The 16,488-nt window shown below is 43.8% G+C and overlaps 1 protein-coding gene across 1 annotated transcript in view; it reads left to right on the top strand.

The window, feature by feature from the left end:
• LOC133162804 (cadherin-22) overlaps nucleotides 1-16,488 on the top strand; it is an 86,404-nt gene that overhangs the window by 43,207 nt on the left and 26,709 nt on the right. The window contains exons 3-4 of the mRNA XM_061292242.1: nucleotides 6,521-7,229; nucleotides 11,011-11,305. Of these exons, the coding sequence (XP_061148226.1) occupies nucleotides 7,023-7,229; nucleotides 11,011-11,305 (502 nt within the window). The 5' untranslated portion in view covers nucleotides 6,521-7,022. The remainder of the gene's footprint in view (nucleotides 1-6,520; nucleotides 7,230-11,010; nucleotides 11,306-16,488) is intronic.

Raw genomic sequence — 16,488 nt, 5'->3', positions numbered from 1 at the left:
TGAACTGCATCAGCGGCATCTCATAGGGTTGTAATTTGTTACTAAAAAACATTAAAGTGTTAAATGATGTACTATTTGGAAACGCATATTTCATCAGCAGTGCGTTCACAAGTTTGTCCCCACCGCTCCAAAAAAAACAAACATTGCACATTTCATCACCTACCGTGTTTTTCTGCCCACATGCATTTAAAGTTGCGCACCCACATACAAAGTTGGGACCGCTTTCAAAAAGTCACACACATGCACGCACACACACAAAGTTCATGAAAGACACCCAGCTCCATCTTGCATCTGCAAAATCTCCCCATCAGATGGATAAAAGCCGCCATCCAAGCCAGGCTCAAGAGGAGTACACGCAGTCTGTTCATTGGAGTGAACCCGACACCAGAGTCCAAATCCTTCCGCCATCCTTATTAAAGCCCCCCCCTTTTTTTGCTTTTTATGGTTTCCAATCCCAATTTGTCATAGTCACTTGGTTCAGCAAGCCATCACTGAGGGCCGACTGTAAAGACTGTACACGTCTGTCTCCGTGAAGTATCCAAACAGCAGCAGTCCAGTTTATTTGTTAAATTGCTTTTTTATTTACAAATGTTTTGTACCCACAAACATTATCTGGTACATATCACAGCAGTCATTCCTGTAAGTGCCTTTGTTGGCACTCAAGCACGCTGTATGGAGTGTAACAAATGAGCCAAGTTTTAAAATATCATTTGGCCCTGTTGCTTTTCAAACTCCCCATGTTGTATTGTTGAGTATGTCAGGCTCAATCGAAACTCCCTGACGAATGATGACGAGAATTGACAGTGAATGACAGACGCGGGTCCAGGTGGGAACAACAACTCAGCATTGAATCAGCTGCTCCGCACTAAACGTAAAATACCGCCCTGGCTGTCGCTAAAGCCGAGTTTACGGCTCATGCTCGGGCCCCGCTTTTGAATTCTGTTTGGCCGCAGCTTACAATGCTCGACCCAAAGCACCTCTGCAGAAAGATTTGACCCATTTCATCCATCTGAATCACTCCCCACCCCCACACTTTGACAGCCAGCCACGCTCCGTTCTGTTTGCCTGCCAAGAATCCCATTCAGGCCGGTAGCAATTGGACCTCGCCGTTGTTTGGCTCCCTCGCTCTCGAGTAGACTTTGTATTCTGCGTCTGTGTGGTATTGGCGAGTCAATGGCATGTGGCCGAGCGTGACCGAGGAGAGCGAGATGCGCATTGACACCGGGGAGCTGTGCAGGAGAGCCAACGGGCGCTGCCACGCATTAAGGCTCCTGCGTTGGCTTGCGGCCCCTAATGGAAGGTGACATATTGTCGGTGGCTTGCGAACGTCGCTCTTGTGATTACGCTAATTGCAGCCTCACCGCAATTGTCTTTGCTTATCCTCACAAGCAAGCCACACTTATTGGATAATGGCACTCCTGCAAAATCCGGGTTACAAATTGAGATATTTTTCAGTTCGTTCTTTCCGTGATGTTTTTAGACTCATTGCAACATTGTCTACGAGGTATACCTCTTATTCTTTGTTGGACTTGTTCCAGATAAGCGGGGGTGGGCATCCACTCGTGCTGCACCAAAGCGCTCCGCGAGGCTGCAGGCTGCACTTTACCAAATCGCTCATCTCACGGGTCGCCGACGCTCTAGATTCGCAGCCTCAGCTGGCAGAGAGGGAGGTTGGTAGGTGGTATCGAATATGAGGAGATGGTCAGGTTGGAAAAAAAAAAAGGCTTTTCCGCTTGCATGAGTTCGATGGATGATGTCCAGGCTTGCTGACAGCTGTCCATATAGTCGGTTAGATGAGAAGCACCGGTTTCTGTCAACACTTGGCACCGGCCGTGCCCTCTGCATCGCGAGGAGCCCCTGAAACCACCTACATGCTTGAACACGGCCGCGAGCAAGTGTTAAATGCGGCGTGATCCTGGTGGAGGTCTGTCAGAATGTCAACAAGTCAAAGCGTATCTGGCAGGGTTAGGGTTGTTTTATTTTTTATTTTTTTTTTGAATATCAAGGGAGACTTAATGGATAGTTGCATTCTAAACATTTGCAGTTGTGCTCTGAGCATTAGAAAGACATCAGAAAGCTTTCCTTGCACTTGTCCACCCAATTTTATGTTTAGAAACCTTCCTGACAATTCTTCTAATCATCTTTTTTAAAGTGAAAAAATAGACAGCAGAAGTGAAATCATTCTTATTTTGTTTTCCATCTGACAAGATATTGTTTTGTTGTGTACAATGGATAAAGGTAGTTCTGAAAAGACAATCACGGAGCTCCGGCTGAAGATGGGGGCACCTTGACAAATGAATTTCTTTTCTGTTTATTTTAGAGTGTTTCGAGATGCAAGCATAATTCTTTTCAGGTCACTCAATGGATTTCGCTCCTGTCTAGCACTTCTGACTCAGAGGTTTTGAGCAATAGAAGCATATGGGCACCAAATACTGCATTTTGCTCACATTGCACATTCCAATTAGGTTCTATCTAGTTTGTGTAAGTATGCTGTTAATATTTTATGGTTTTACTCGACTAAAAAAAAATCTTAAAGGCACTTTTGAAGTAATCTCTTAATCCGCCTGATAATTTTAGTTTATCCCTCACCTTTTCACTCTCCTGAGAACGAAGCTCTATCTACGTATGTGTTGACTTTCCGCCTGTTCACACTCCCGACGCGTTGTTCGTAATCACGTTACGTACACGGGCTAATCCTTTTAATATATTCGGAGGAACAAACAGTTCGAGAGCACTTTGGAGGCGGTTTTAGTTTACCTTTCCATTAATCGTCGTGTGCGAATGTGCCGGATCAACGCCTCGTTATAGAGACTGATCCCAAATTTCAAAGTCGAGGGTAAATATGTACCCGGTGAAAGGGAGGTTTACACTGCACGCAGCTTTGCCTCCTATGAGACGATGGACCCTCGACATCATTTATTAGAGAAGATATTTAACTAAAAAGTCTGCTAGAAATGCTGTGTGCGTGTGCCTGAATTCTTGATCTTCGGCTTATTTTGACAAACTTCTCTCCCATCCATATTACCAAGAGAACTGAAAAAAAAAACAAGCCGCCAGATGAAAAGGAAATGATTGAAATAATTTTAACGTGAGTGCAAAATTGCAACGTGTCCTCGAACTGAATATTCTTTCAACTTAGCCACACCGTCTTTTTGGGATGCTGGTCGGTGAGGAGGCAAAGTGACGGAAGAAAAATTATGAATGAAAAGAAAGTTGAAAAAAGAAGCCCGGCATACAAAGCAACTCGGATGGAGACAGTGGAAGGCTGGAAAGCAATATGTTTGTAGGAGTGGCTGAGAGGCGCACAGTCGAAGGCCGAGGGCCAAAGAAATGTTTGCAATATTAAAAAAGGGTTACTTGTCTCCTAGAAACGTGCGTGTGTGTGTGTGAGTGTCTATGTGTGTGAATGTATTTGAGAAAAGACTGTTGTGTCTAAAGATTTTTTTTCTATAAATTCAATTGTTGTTCATCTACCTATCCATGCCAGTGACATACAATGACAGGTAAATAAAGAATTGTTTTCGCCACTAGATGGCAGTGATGAAGCAAATAGTCAAACAATTTTTCAGGATTTTGGGCTGGTCGAAGTAGACTTGCATGCAGAATATATTGGCTCCTGTTCTAAGCAGAACATCTCCACATTCTGAGCAAAAAAAAGAACAAGTTGTACTAAGCTGACCTTGACGTAGATCCACATCCGGATTCCAAGCCTCGTCTTACCGACTGATGCGTGATTGGTGGAAAACAAGAAAGTGAGCGATACGAACCAGTTTTGTCTCCTTCACTTCTGCTTGGCCACTCACTGTAGTGTAGAAAGTACGTAGTAAAAAGATGCCAAAGCACACAGGCCATATACATTTTTTATGTAAGTACACGCCGTAGGTTGCAGAAAAAAAAAAAGCTAACCCCTACGAAATGAAGTTTGTGACGAGGGAAGGCCCCCTGCCTCTTGGCCGCCACTCTCGCCTGGCTGTCATGTGCCTGCTGCCAGCTGTCAAAGGGGCCGTTCTGGTCGTGCCCGCTGATGAGACTCCCACGCAAGCTCTCCGATCAATCCGGCACGCCTAATAGGTCACGAATGGCTGCCCGATGCTTGCCAATATCCCTCAGATGGGAGTAAACGAGATGGACAAGTACGGCAGCCGTATTTGCATCATCAAGCGTACATTTTGCTGGCCGCTGCCAGAAAAGGAAAGGGCGCTAATTGACACGCTGCTAATTAGCTTGCGTGGACTGGCGACAAACCGGCGTGGCGGCGGCCAAATCTGAGGGAAAGCCAGGACACGCTAGCGTCTCGCTTCCTCATTAGCGTTTCTTACTTTCAGGCCTAATTATGAGTAAATGTGTACACACTTAATGAAATTCCCTAATGGGGAGGCGGAACGGAATAAGGGAGAGAGCCATTGGATAAGTTTTGTGTTCAGATAGCGAGCACTCGCAACTAACTTGTGTGGCGCTGGTGCATGCGCAAATATGTTTGATACAAATGCTCTCTAATTAAACACATTGAAACTGCCTGAAGCCCCTGTTAAGTCATCTACTGTAAAATAAAAAGAGGGAGGGGGCAGCAGATAGGCAAAATGAATTAATTTCATCCTCCCGACGCCGTTTGCCTCGAAGGCAGCGTGGAATAAACATGACGGCGTGTATTTTATGGCTTTGAAGTTTCCACTTCACGGCCAGAACATTGCTAATTGGAAACTTGAAATGAAGTATTTGGGATCAATTTAAGCAGAGGAAGATAGTGAAAGGAGTCATGTATATTGGATGGTACTTGTTAACATTATCGATGGGGTGGTGTTGACGCTACGGAGCAAGTTGATGATGATGAGGAGGAGGATGAGGAGGAGGATAGTCTGTCATCTCTGTTGTGTGGCGTGGCTGCAGGCATAGCCGTAGCTAAGGGAGCAACACGGGTCACATTCTCCCGGCCTCCGCTGCTGTCCCAGCCAAGATTCATGCGGGCAAGGCTGAGAATGCACATTATATGCGTCTTGGCGCTTCTTTGCATATGTTTCCAGCAGTGTCTGCCAACTTTTACTGAGCCAGGTCACATAGCATGACAATCACATAGCTACTGCTACTTGGTTTAGCATTTTTGGGAATTCTGCACATAACTACTTTTTGAGCTGTGAAAACCTTCCAGTGGCTGAAAGACATCCAAGTATTCAAAAGGAAAATGCATTTTCAGTCAAGGGACTGCAAGCTGGGCAGCTCGCAAGGGCAAATTGCAATTGCACCAGATTATCATTGATGCGTAGTTGAAAGTGCTCATGTTGTTTCAGAAATTAGTGGAAGAGACTTATGCCAGACTTAAAAAATTGAAATAGTATTGCTTCATCTCCACAAGTGGCCACTCCAATCCTCAATCCTTGCATATCAATTTAGCAATTATCTTCAGATATGTATTATGTGTTTCAACACAAATCTTAGTGGGTGCAACAGTTTAAAAGGCGCTTATTTGGAAAAATCCAAGTTCCCTTTCCAGCTTTCATGCGTCATCAAATTGTTGAAGTAAAAATCCAGGCTAGCGCTGACTTGTATCACAAGTCGCACAAGAACACACTTTATGTATCGAGCGCTTTCTGGGTGCTGACTTAACGCTCTGCATCACAACAATGTCTACCAAGCGTCCAAATCCCAGCAAAGTGCATTAATGTTTTGGACGCATCGTCTGGAGCAGGTGAGCAAAGAGAAGCGAGCTGTTTGACTCGCTCTCGAGGTTGTTTGCTCCGGGGGATTTGACGCTGCTTTCCAATAACACGCACATTGCCTCCACCAACAGCTTGAGAAGGAATTATTTCCGCAAGCTACAGGGCCAAGCGGGAAGCCAGTGTGATTGTAGACGTTCCCCGGACAGGACACAAATACAATCGGTAAAACCGTCCGCCGGCAAGCGTTGTCTTCCCTCGGGATATTGAGGCCAACCAAAGAAAACGTTCCTTTTCGTTTGTGATTTCCGAAATATTTCTTTGCCTAACACGTCAGGCTCTCATTTCCGCTGTGAGGCTTCCATTTTGGCTTCCTTTTCCTGATTTCCGTTCCTTCTGCCTTTGGATCTACTGAACCACAGAGATCACCCCCCCCCCCCATCCTTGCCCCAAAGCTGCTCTCCAGTGTTTGTCTGCGGTATTAGGTGCTTGTTGCCTCATTGGATTGAATTAATTGATTAATACTTTCATCCAATCAGTGTTTCCTCATGCAATTAATCGTCTGTCTGAGGTTGAAGGCTCGCTCTGTCAGTCTGAGGCGAACAATGACCTCTGGCTGCAAGCTCATTGTTGAGAACACATTAAATAACCCATAATCCTAAGCACACATTGTAAATTCTTAGGGCAGAGCAAAACAAAATGATGTCACATGAATACACTTTCTTTTAAAATTATTTTTAAATAAGCCAATGGCCTGACTAAATGAAGCTTCTCTGCTCACTTTCACACGGTTTCCGTAGAATGCCGCAATTATTTTGGTTATTTTTATTTACCCATCGTGTAATTGTGTCATATTTTCTGTCTCACAGGTTTGGCCTTTCTCGGGATCACTGTTGGACCAGCGCAAGACATTTGAAGAGCGACCGCTTTAGTCTACAGTTTCACTGTTGATCGAGCAAACAACCTTCCAAGGAAATGTACTTTTTGGACAGCATGCCATGAAACCACCTGGAACACAAGAGATGGACATTTTGAAGACATTTAACTTGATTGGATAGACAGATTGTTGGGAAATTAAAGGTGTCAGAAGAGAGCTCATCTTTATGTTTAGTTCAAAAGATCCTGTTATGTCATGTGAAACTTTACGCGGAAATGGGTCAAAGATGGAATCCCAATGAGTGGCCATGTTACAGTACAAGAATCTAAAACGGCCTGCATTCAACTGACCATCTTTGATCTAATGGATTAATATTCACCTCACTGCAACGTGGACATTATTCCTCTCTTTTTTTCTTTCTTTTTTTGTTTTTAATTACATGTGGACCCACGCTGGACTTTTCTTTTAGTTGTTTGTGTTTCCTATAATTGGACATGGCTCCCTACTGGACAGTTGCCGCTTGGACGTTGCTGGCTGCATCGACTTTCTTTATCCGTTGGTGTGAAGCTGCACGGACTAGTGACTCCAGCAGGGGGGAGCAAGGAGCCTCATCCGTGGAACGAGTGAAGCGGGGATGGGTGTGGAACCAGTTCTTTGTGGTGGAAGAGTACACCGGCACAGAGCCCCTCTATGTTGGAAAGGTAAGACGTCCGTTTTGTCGCACACATTTACAAAAAGTGCTGCTTTGATGTGACAAATGGCTTGCTGAATAATATTTATTGCAATACATTTGATTGGCCTGAATGATCAACATATATTCTTTATCCTCTGCAAAGAACAATAAACAATAGTACGGCTTAATAAGCAGTTTTGACTGCCTCCAAGTGGCCGAGGCATCCCCTCACCACGATTGGAATCAGTTCCGATAATGAAGTTCAAATGGTGACTGAATGATGTCTAGATGGGCGTTAGTATTGGGACATTAGGAGATTGACGCGTGTGCTTGCAAGGCAGTTATCACATTTGTCACACAGAGTATGAAACAAATGACGTGATAATGCGCCTTCTCTCATGAAAATGTATGCACTCAGCTGGATGTCGGCAATCGACGCTTTTAGCGTGGCGGAGGATTAGGCCCGAGCCGACTGGATGATTGCGACATGTTTTTAATGTTTTTTTTTTTCCTCTCCATTAATATGACTTGAGCCAAGTCAGCAGAGTTGCCAAGCTCACTCTGTCTAACACCCCGGCTACTCCGCTAATGAAATCTGATTTACCAATAAAAAGGCCACTCACGTCACATTAAACTGGCAGCTTGGATCAGTACATTTAGATAATGAATCCTCGCCGGGCGAACGATCCAAGAGCCATTAGAATACATTTTTTTTCAAAATGTGCTATTTTAGTGCGAGCGGAGGAGACGAGCATTCCAATGAGTGAAATATGGCTGCTTTTCAAGAGCTGGATATGGAATAAAAACGTCACATCGCCTTTCACTTCAGAAAGGGAGTGTAACTTTAATTGCGTTAAACGGCGTACATGAATTCTGATGTAACATTTACGATTGGCGTTCTTGTTGGTTTTCTGAACGGATTTGGAAAGAACAATCTGTAGTCGGTAATTGAGTTATTCTCCACAAACAAAGCAAGTCACATCTCAGCGAGCGCATTGGCTAACATAGCCACTGGCTGAAAAGTAACACGCTAGCGCAAACTGACGTAACATCACACAAGGACAAATAAAACGTTCTTGCTTTGCCCTTAATCGAGTAAAATGTGTCATTTGCGGCTTGTCATTTTTGATAGGTCACTTTTGGTGCATCAGAGCGGCGATGTTCCCGCTCGACACGTGTAATTTTGTGCGCAGTGACCTTAAAAGTTCCACTGTGAGGTTGAGGATTATGTCAGAACAGCCACTTTTGCCTTCCGATGTTCTTCCTTTCATCCTTAACACTTCTATCCAATCAACTCCGGACGTTCATTTTTTATTTGTCGAGGCGTCTGCTCACTGGGCAACCATTTGCTGACACTTCTCCTCTGCAGCAGCTTCCACCTCTGCCGCGACTGATAGTCACCTTGTTAACACTTTGAAGCGGCCCAGATCTGAGGGACTGACAAGCGGCAGCCAAATGTGGCAGGCCCACCTCCTGATTACGCAGACTTAAATAAGGGACAGCCAATTTGTTACCGCTTTACCGCTCTCCATCAAGCAAGCAGGCGGAGGAGCTCAAGCACCGACCGCCTCCGCTCGGAATTCCTGCAAATATAATTTCAATTATTCTGAAGTCGCTTCAAGCGCGGGTGGGCAAAAAGTGCCGCGGTGAGGTCATTTGGAATAAAAGACGTGTAAAGCAGAATAGGTGTGCAATATTTGCGAGGTGATGTTGACTTGTTGCAGTGCTTCTTCAAGTCCATCTTGAAAGTGTCTGATTTGTGTGAGGTGACGAATATTCAAACATGACTTTAACTGGTTTGACTCAAATTGGGAAGAATACCTCAAAGCTAGCTCGGGTACAATTTTTATGTGAACTTAATGGAACTTAGATGTATTTTCAAGTTAGTCGTGATGGTGGTACTTGGAATGCTAAGAATTCTTTTGGTAATGTAAAAAGATCAGCTTCACAAACGTAAAAGTGGTTGGATTGGGTAGTTGTTGCATCACTTTGCTCACCGGCAAACAATAAAAAGTCAAAGTCTTCTTCCTTTTTTTCTCCCCCATCTCCCTTACTGCTTCATTCCCAGATGCTTCACGTCAGTGTTAAGGACACAGCGAGGTCGTCTCCATGGCAAGAGACCTTGCTTTGGCTTGCCTGTCGATCAAGGACATGGGACTCACATGCACTCACACAATTACGCAATACACAACCCTATTTCCGAGGCCTTTTTCGACGCCCCCCCCCAATTCCGATTCTTTCCCAGTGTGAGTTCAGGTATGCTGAGGAAGTGCGTCCCACCCTGAGTCCTAGCCCCCAACCGATACCCACTCCCCTCCCACCTTTGCAAGTATATATCTCATAGTATTAGTTTGTTTGTCAGTGTTGTTTGCATTGTTCACCTGGCCTCCATTATTATTATCTTGTGCAAGTGCGTGGGCACAAGGCTGGAATGGTGTCTGTGGGCCTCTTTATAAAAGTAAGACAAACTTGCAGAAAAACTATTGTTTCCTTTTGTGGGAATAGTAAACCACTTGGTAACCTGCAAGAGTTTGATGAGCAAAATTTCATTTTGGGATTTCACTCCCCCTTGTCTTTTTTTTTGCTTTCACGTTGCAAACAAATGCGTGCCTGAATCATGCTTTCTATTTTTTTTCTAGGTATAAAAAATAAAGAAGCTTGCTGAAGGTCTGTCTGCACATCCGCTTTTGTTTCTGCTAAATTGTGTCTTGGCTTTGACCTTCAGATTGCCGAATAGAATTTAGCTAACCATGCACGTGTGTGTGTGTGTTTAAGCCGCCAACTCGCATCACTCCAGAGATGATAGACTGACAGACGGATGAGTATATCCAGCCTGAGGGGCAGAATTACATCATGCTAGCAAAATGATGAACTCATTTAGCGTGAATGAAGTGTACGTGCGTGTGTGTGCGATTGTGTGAGGTGTGTAGTTGGTAGAAAAGTTGAATGCGTACATGGTGGCAGCCTTTGTGCAATTGAATTAACGCACAGTGACAACATTTCATGCACATTCTTTTCGGTACAATCTCATTTGGTTATAAAGAAAGATAATGAACACAGATGATCACGTAAAATAAAGTTGACAAAAGAAGTAAAGTGTATATCAAAGGAAGAATAGCTGCTGTCGTTTGGTTCATTAGATGCTGTCTAAAATTCACAATATTACCTTCCTGTGGTTGCAAAATCGCTAGCCACACGAGCATGGCAAGTGGGAGAAGTTCTTGTTAAGTTGGATTTAAGAACCGCACGGCGTATTGCCGTCTGGCGAGCGTCTGAACATCCAATCACATTAGGAAGAACCGTTGGTCTGATTTATATCGACTCTTTTAAGTTCTCATTTCGTCTACCTTTAACAACTACCGGAATGACTTTGAACGCCTCATTTGGGAGAGATGTCTTTTGCAGAAAAGGTGTAAATTACCACTGGAAGAGTGGAGTCTTTTGTCACATCCTAAATGATGACTGGTGTACCGACCCGGTGGATGAAATTGGACTGCGATTACTGTTCGGAGCCAGGATGACAAGAATTGAACTGTCAACTTGATCTGACTTTGAGCTACTGAAGTCAAACACAGATAAAGTTTGATATGGAGCGATGTCAAGAACTTTCATTTGTAAGGCTTGGATGATGTTTGGCCATTTTTTTTGCATCAACCTCTCTTTTACCAGAATTTGTTTTTGGTCCATTTGTACTATTTCAACCGAAACAAAGCAATTTAGAAATGGCAATCCATCCAGTCTTTTATTTCGCTGCCGGCGTTCCTTGAAATCTTCCCAAGCTATTACAAACCGTATTCATTCAATTACAGATTCACACGGACTCGGATGAAGGCGAGGGCGCCATCAAGTACACCATCTCCGGAGAAGGGGCGGGCAGCATCTTCATCATCGACGAGCTGACGGGCGACATCCACGCCATGGAGAGGCTGGACCGCGAAGAGAAAGCCTTCTACACACTGCGAGCGCAGGCCCGCAATCGCCTCAGCAACGACCCGCTGGAGCCGGAGTCCGAGTTTGTCATCAAGGTCCAAGACATCAACGACAGCGAGCCCAAGTTCTCGGAGGGACCGTACATCGGCAGTGTGGCCGAACTGTCTCCTATAGGTAAGACCTAGAATCAATTGCGCCACCTGAATACCTTTTTTGAATGGGTGATTATTTTAGATTCCCCACGGATCAAATTAGGTCAGAGGCAACAAGTGTGTAATAGAAACAAATGCTCAGCGCAATATCTGAAAATAAACTATAGGTGATGGCGACATGGTGCATCCTCACTGGCTTGATGTCGGTTACGACCCACCGCGAGCAATCAAACGTGGAGTAGGGAGGCGTTTATGATTGCATTGCTCCCCAGTGAGCCGTCCGGCTGTGTTCTGGCACAGTGCTAAAGAGGGAAATTATTACAGGTGCCGCACAGGTGGGGCTTGTCAAATGTTTCAATGATAGAGGCACTGATGAAGTCCTTAGACACTGATCAAACACATTATTTATTGGTCGTATCAGTGAGAGGCTGGACGGCAAGATTCACATGGTTTGACTGAAGTGTCAAAGAATTGAAGCAGTTTAGAGGTGGCAAAAGCAGCACACTTTGAACGCAAGGACAAACACTTGTCTATGTAAATAATTAAAGACAATAGAAAGAAAAATGTGTTCCCAGATTTGTAAGAAACTGTAAACTGACCAATAAAAACTGCCGACTTAATCAATTTTTAATTTAGGAGTTTTTCAAGATACGAGCCATCGAGCGGCCATTCTTTTTTTTGCCTTCTGCTCACAAGCCCAATTGTGGTCGGTGACGCAACTCGCGTCACAAAAAGCAATAATTTGACATACTTTGTAAAAAAAAAAAAACTTCCTCAAAACTGGCTTCAAGCTGCTTTCCTGCCACTCTCATATGGCCATTGAAACTAAGCAAAGAGAAATATTCATCCAGCATACAAAAGGAACCACATGATGAGATGTTGCTAGCTTTTTCCCTCCTGAATATCAGCTAAGTTCCATTCACGGTAAGAATACGGTGGAGCCTTGGATGTTGAACACAATTTGTTTCGAGGGAGCACAAACACGACATTATCCGACATCAGTGGCGACGCGGTTATTTCTGCGGCAAGGCATCCTGGGGCAAACGATGAAAGGTGTGAAATATTTGCTACATGCTTGAATGAGAAATCTCTGTGCCCTCAAGTGAAAAAAATATACAAGTTTGAAATTGAAAAGTAGTCGTCTTGATTGTAATCTTTTATGTGGTTTGGCCCTATGTGTACCTTCTTTCCATTTCAAAGTCTGCTTCTCTGCGATCCACATATACTTTACAAGTTTTAAATCACTCCCATGTCAAAGCTTTTGTGCCTAGCTGGTAAGGATAACATGAGCATCTGTTTTTAAGGCGAGAGCAACTAATGTGCATTAAATCGTTTTGGAAAACAAGAGGCTGTAATATTCATATAATAATCAGTGGCTAGCTGCCAGAAATTCTCACCCCGCGACTTCATTCACTTGCTATCAAAGCAAACTAACACTTGTGTACATACTCTTGTTTGTTTTCCAAGGTTGGTTGAATAAAAAAAAAAAAAAAAACATGCAGAGGGCAGATAAAATAGGAGTGGCGACGATGTTGATGAAGTGTGTTGTTTTGTTGAAAAATATGCGGCTAATGAAATTGCAGTCCTAAATCAAATTTGCCATTCATGCTTGGTTGAATGTTGTTGAGAAGGGTGCATGTCTTTATGGTAGGATGAAAAGGGGTGGGAGGGGGAGCAGCACTGGCTGTGTCCTCAGATAAACAGTGAGACAGGTACATCGGGGAGACATTCACCGATTGTTATGTGGCGTTTTAGGACGTGCGGAAAATCGTTCCTGCTCACGTCCCATTGCCCAATAGACATGGTCTACATTTCTGCAGCTTTTCTGTTGTGCAGAGACGGTGGCCAATTAGTTTTTATATTCCTCGAGTTAAATATAGTGAATATTATCCACGGTGAAAGGAGACGGCCTTGGTGGCGTAAAGTGCTTTTTGTTGCCTCAAACACGATGTTTTTTAACGAGTTGAAGGAGACTTTAACATCTCTGTATCAACAGCCCCTTTCAAGCACGACTCACTAGCAGGTGGTTCACATTGGAATTTGGGCTTAATGTTTATGTTTTGGAAAGCCTCGTTAATATTTGAACAGCAGCCAGGCTTTTTCCCCCCTTCGCTCTTCCCCATCAATAGTAAATGCTCAAATATTTATGGAGCTTGAGTGAGGCCTCAGGAGGGTTTAAAAAGCCTGCAGATTTAAGTATAGCCAAACAGATAGATTGGTACATTTCCTCAAGGCCGCTTGGTTACATTTGAAGCATTAGAACGTTTGAGCTTTTCACCTCGACGTCTCGTCGGCATCCTGCAGGGACGCCCGGGAAACTTCTTAGCGGAGGATGTTGTTGCTACGGTTTGATGTCGTTGCAATGGTGGAAGGTTCCTCTCTACCTAACCCACCAAGACAGACTGGTCACACAGAGCGTCATCCTCTAGGACTCATGACAAGCAGTAGAAGTGTCATCATTTTGATTCCAGGCTCCATCCTCAGAGTCAGGGTGAGCGCTGTAACGCATTGCCAATTTTGTACGCCGTCTAAGAATTAAAGAGCTAATTACGCAAGTGTTGCTCTGCCACAACAAGATAACCCCAGGCAAAGTGCTGCAGTCCACATTAGGATGCCTCCAGTCTGTCATGCTAACAATGGATGAGACAGGTGGAGGCAGCAGTGACTTCCAATCGATGGTTCTCCGCCAAGCGTCCTTATACGGACGAGAGGCGACGTCCGAGCTGCAATGCGCTCAACCGGCGGCGCTTTGCTGTAATTGATTGTCGCTGATCTGCACGTGGCTTGAATCAGTGCTCGCGTTTGGGAGGAAGGAGAATCGCTCTTGCAGAACGGCTGAGTTAGTGCCATGGTGGGGGGGTGGTGTGTGTATGTGTGTCTGTTGGGCGGAAGGAGGGGGGGGTAATAGAGCCACCCAATATGTGATGTGATTATTTCTGTGCAATCATGCTAAGAAGTATACTTCATTGTGCATTATTTGCACTATGGCACAGAATAGGAAAGTGCTGTGCTGAAATTCACTATCCCCAACAATTATTTGCTGACTGACAAAAAAATGCTGAAGATCAGTGAATCCCGATTAATTTGGAGTCGTCTTCAGTGAAATTAAAATAACATGAAAAACGATATGAAATGTGATTTACTGGCCCTCGGATCCCATGTTCCGCCCACATTAGATTTTGTAGCCAAAAAAGCTTTACAATTTAGTATGGCCCATTTGTCTACCGTCTCTGCTTCCCGTTGGGGCTCATTTGGACACATTTCCTAGATGGGTTTTGTCAGTATGAGGCCTGGATGCAGAAAACATGCAAATTCAACACAGAAGGGCCTCGTACAGTGCTAACCATTAAACACACAATATTTATTTTAATATAAGATGTAATTCATTTTTTGATCCGATACTATTTTATAGAGTTATTTGATACTCTTAAAAAAGCTAAAGAAGTTTCCCTTTCGGCCAGACATTGGCTTTATCTCAGCACTGCAAAGTATTTTCAGCCAAACAAATACACTATTATAGACGGATCTGCTCTATTTATTATAAGCTGTGAGTTCAAAGGCTAACCAAAATTGGATTTACAACAGCTGTCAGAAGGGATGAAACCTCTCCCTAAATCCTCGTCAACATCTCAAAAAGGATCAATGTACCAACGCACCCCATTGATCTTTATGGCACCCCAGCCCCCCCACACTTCTTTATTCCTCACCCTGTCTCTATCTGACTCCCGAAGCGTTTGTGTGGCCGGGGGAGGAATGAATCATGGTGAAAGTGGTGTTGAAATAACTTTTCATGTGAAAACACCTCAGCTTTTACGATGGCTAAACGATCCATAATGCTAGGTGGGGCGCAGTCAGTTGTCATGGGACTCGCCGCTGTGGCTGTTAAAGCCCCCTCGCCGGCATGGCGAGAGGCGAAGGTGGGGGGCACAAATCTATTTTATGAGGCCACCTCTTAAATAGCTGTCAGTCTTGCATGCTTTCGCAGCAGGCCCCCTTGCTCTAATTGAACCATCGCTCTCACAGAGCAGAAAGGGCCTCCGCTGTTGTTAGCAGTACATCAGCAAGTCAGCAGTCAAACCAATAAACAAAGTACAAATACTTCCTTATTATTTTTCTTTGTTTTTTCTTAATTTAATTTTGGTTTGGAATAAGTATATTCAAACATGTGCCCAACTACAACTATTGTCATGCAGTTTCAAGGATTTCGGAAAACTCCAGAGGCTCGCCTTGAGAATCTTTGATGGGCTGCTTTTTTTATTTGCTTTTTGAATTGAACATTTTTGGAGGGAGATGGGCATTTAACTCTTCCTATATTGAATGTTGAGTGTTGGTATTTTTCAGGGTTGCTTTTTTGCTGTATTTTTTAGCGATCAGGGTCGAGCGGATGAGTATCATTTGTGTTGTTGCTGAGTGAAATATTATTTTTCATTGAATATTTGAAACTTGGTAAAAAAATCTGGCATTTAAACTTGGTAAAAGTCTACTTACAAATATATATTTGTTGAAATTGCATGTTTTATTTAGTTATATTTACACCGATGTCCTCTTGAGGTTGAATAAAATAACTGATTGAAAACATGTACGTTTTAAACGTACATTCAACAGAGAAATTACCAAATGTACCAAAAGGAGCCCAAAAAGTACAGTTCCGGTGTCTTCTGCGATCTGTAAATGGAGCTACTGTATAATCTGCCTTACATGCTGACTCGAGTGCATTCGATGATTTGATTCTCTTTTTTCCAGCAATAGAATCTGCATCAGTGTGACACCAGCAGACACTCCAAGTATGTAAAATATCCAACTTCAATTAGACCTCAAGTCCCCAACCTGCTGCCAGGCTTCTGTGTTTTAATACAAACACAATATAGAATGATTTGCATTTATATAGTTCTTAGAAGCCATCTGACAGCGCCGGTAGCCCGAACCAGCATGGTTACCTGGGGAAAATTAAGATAAGAGACTAATCCACTGGATGGAAATGCTTTTATTGGACTCACTGCAGTTGGGCCAAGCAGGTGGGCAGAATTAACAATAAAAACAAAAAAAAAACACATCTCTCCAGTCTAATGTTTTCAATACGATAAGACAGGTATCTCATTCACTTGGCCCAACTGGGATTGATGATTTTTATCGCCTTCCATTGTGGCTTTGAGCGAGCTAGGTATATGTCAGGCAAAGCAACGGGGTATTTGCCTTCTGGTTGAT

This window comes from Syngnathus typhle, linkage group LG11, assembly GCF_033458585.1.
Source record: "Syngnathus typhle isolate RoL2023-S1 ecotype Sweden linkage group LG11, RoL_Styp_1.0, whole genome shotgun sequence".
Taxonomy (NCBI): domain Eukaryota; kingdom Metazoa; phylum Chordata; class Actinopteri; order Syngnathiformes; family Syngnathidae; genus Syngnathus; species Syngnathus typhle.
This window is presented reverse-complemented; position numbering and strand designations above follow the sequence as displayed.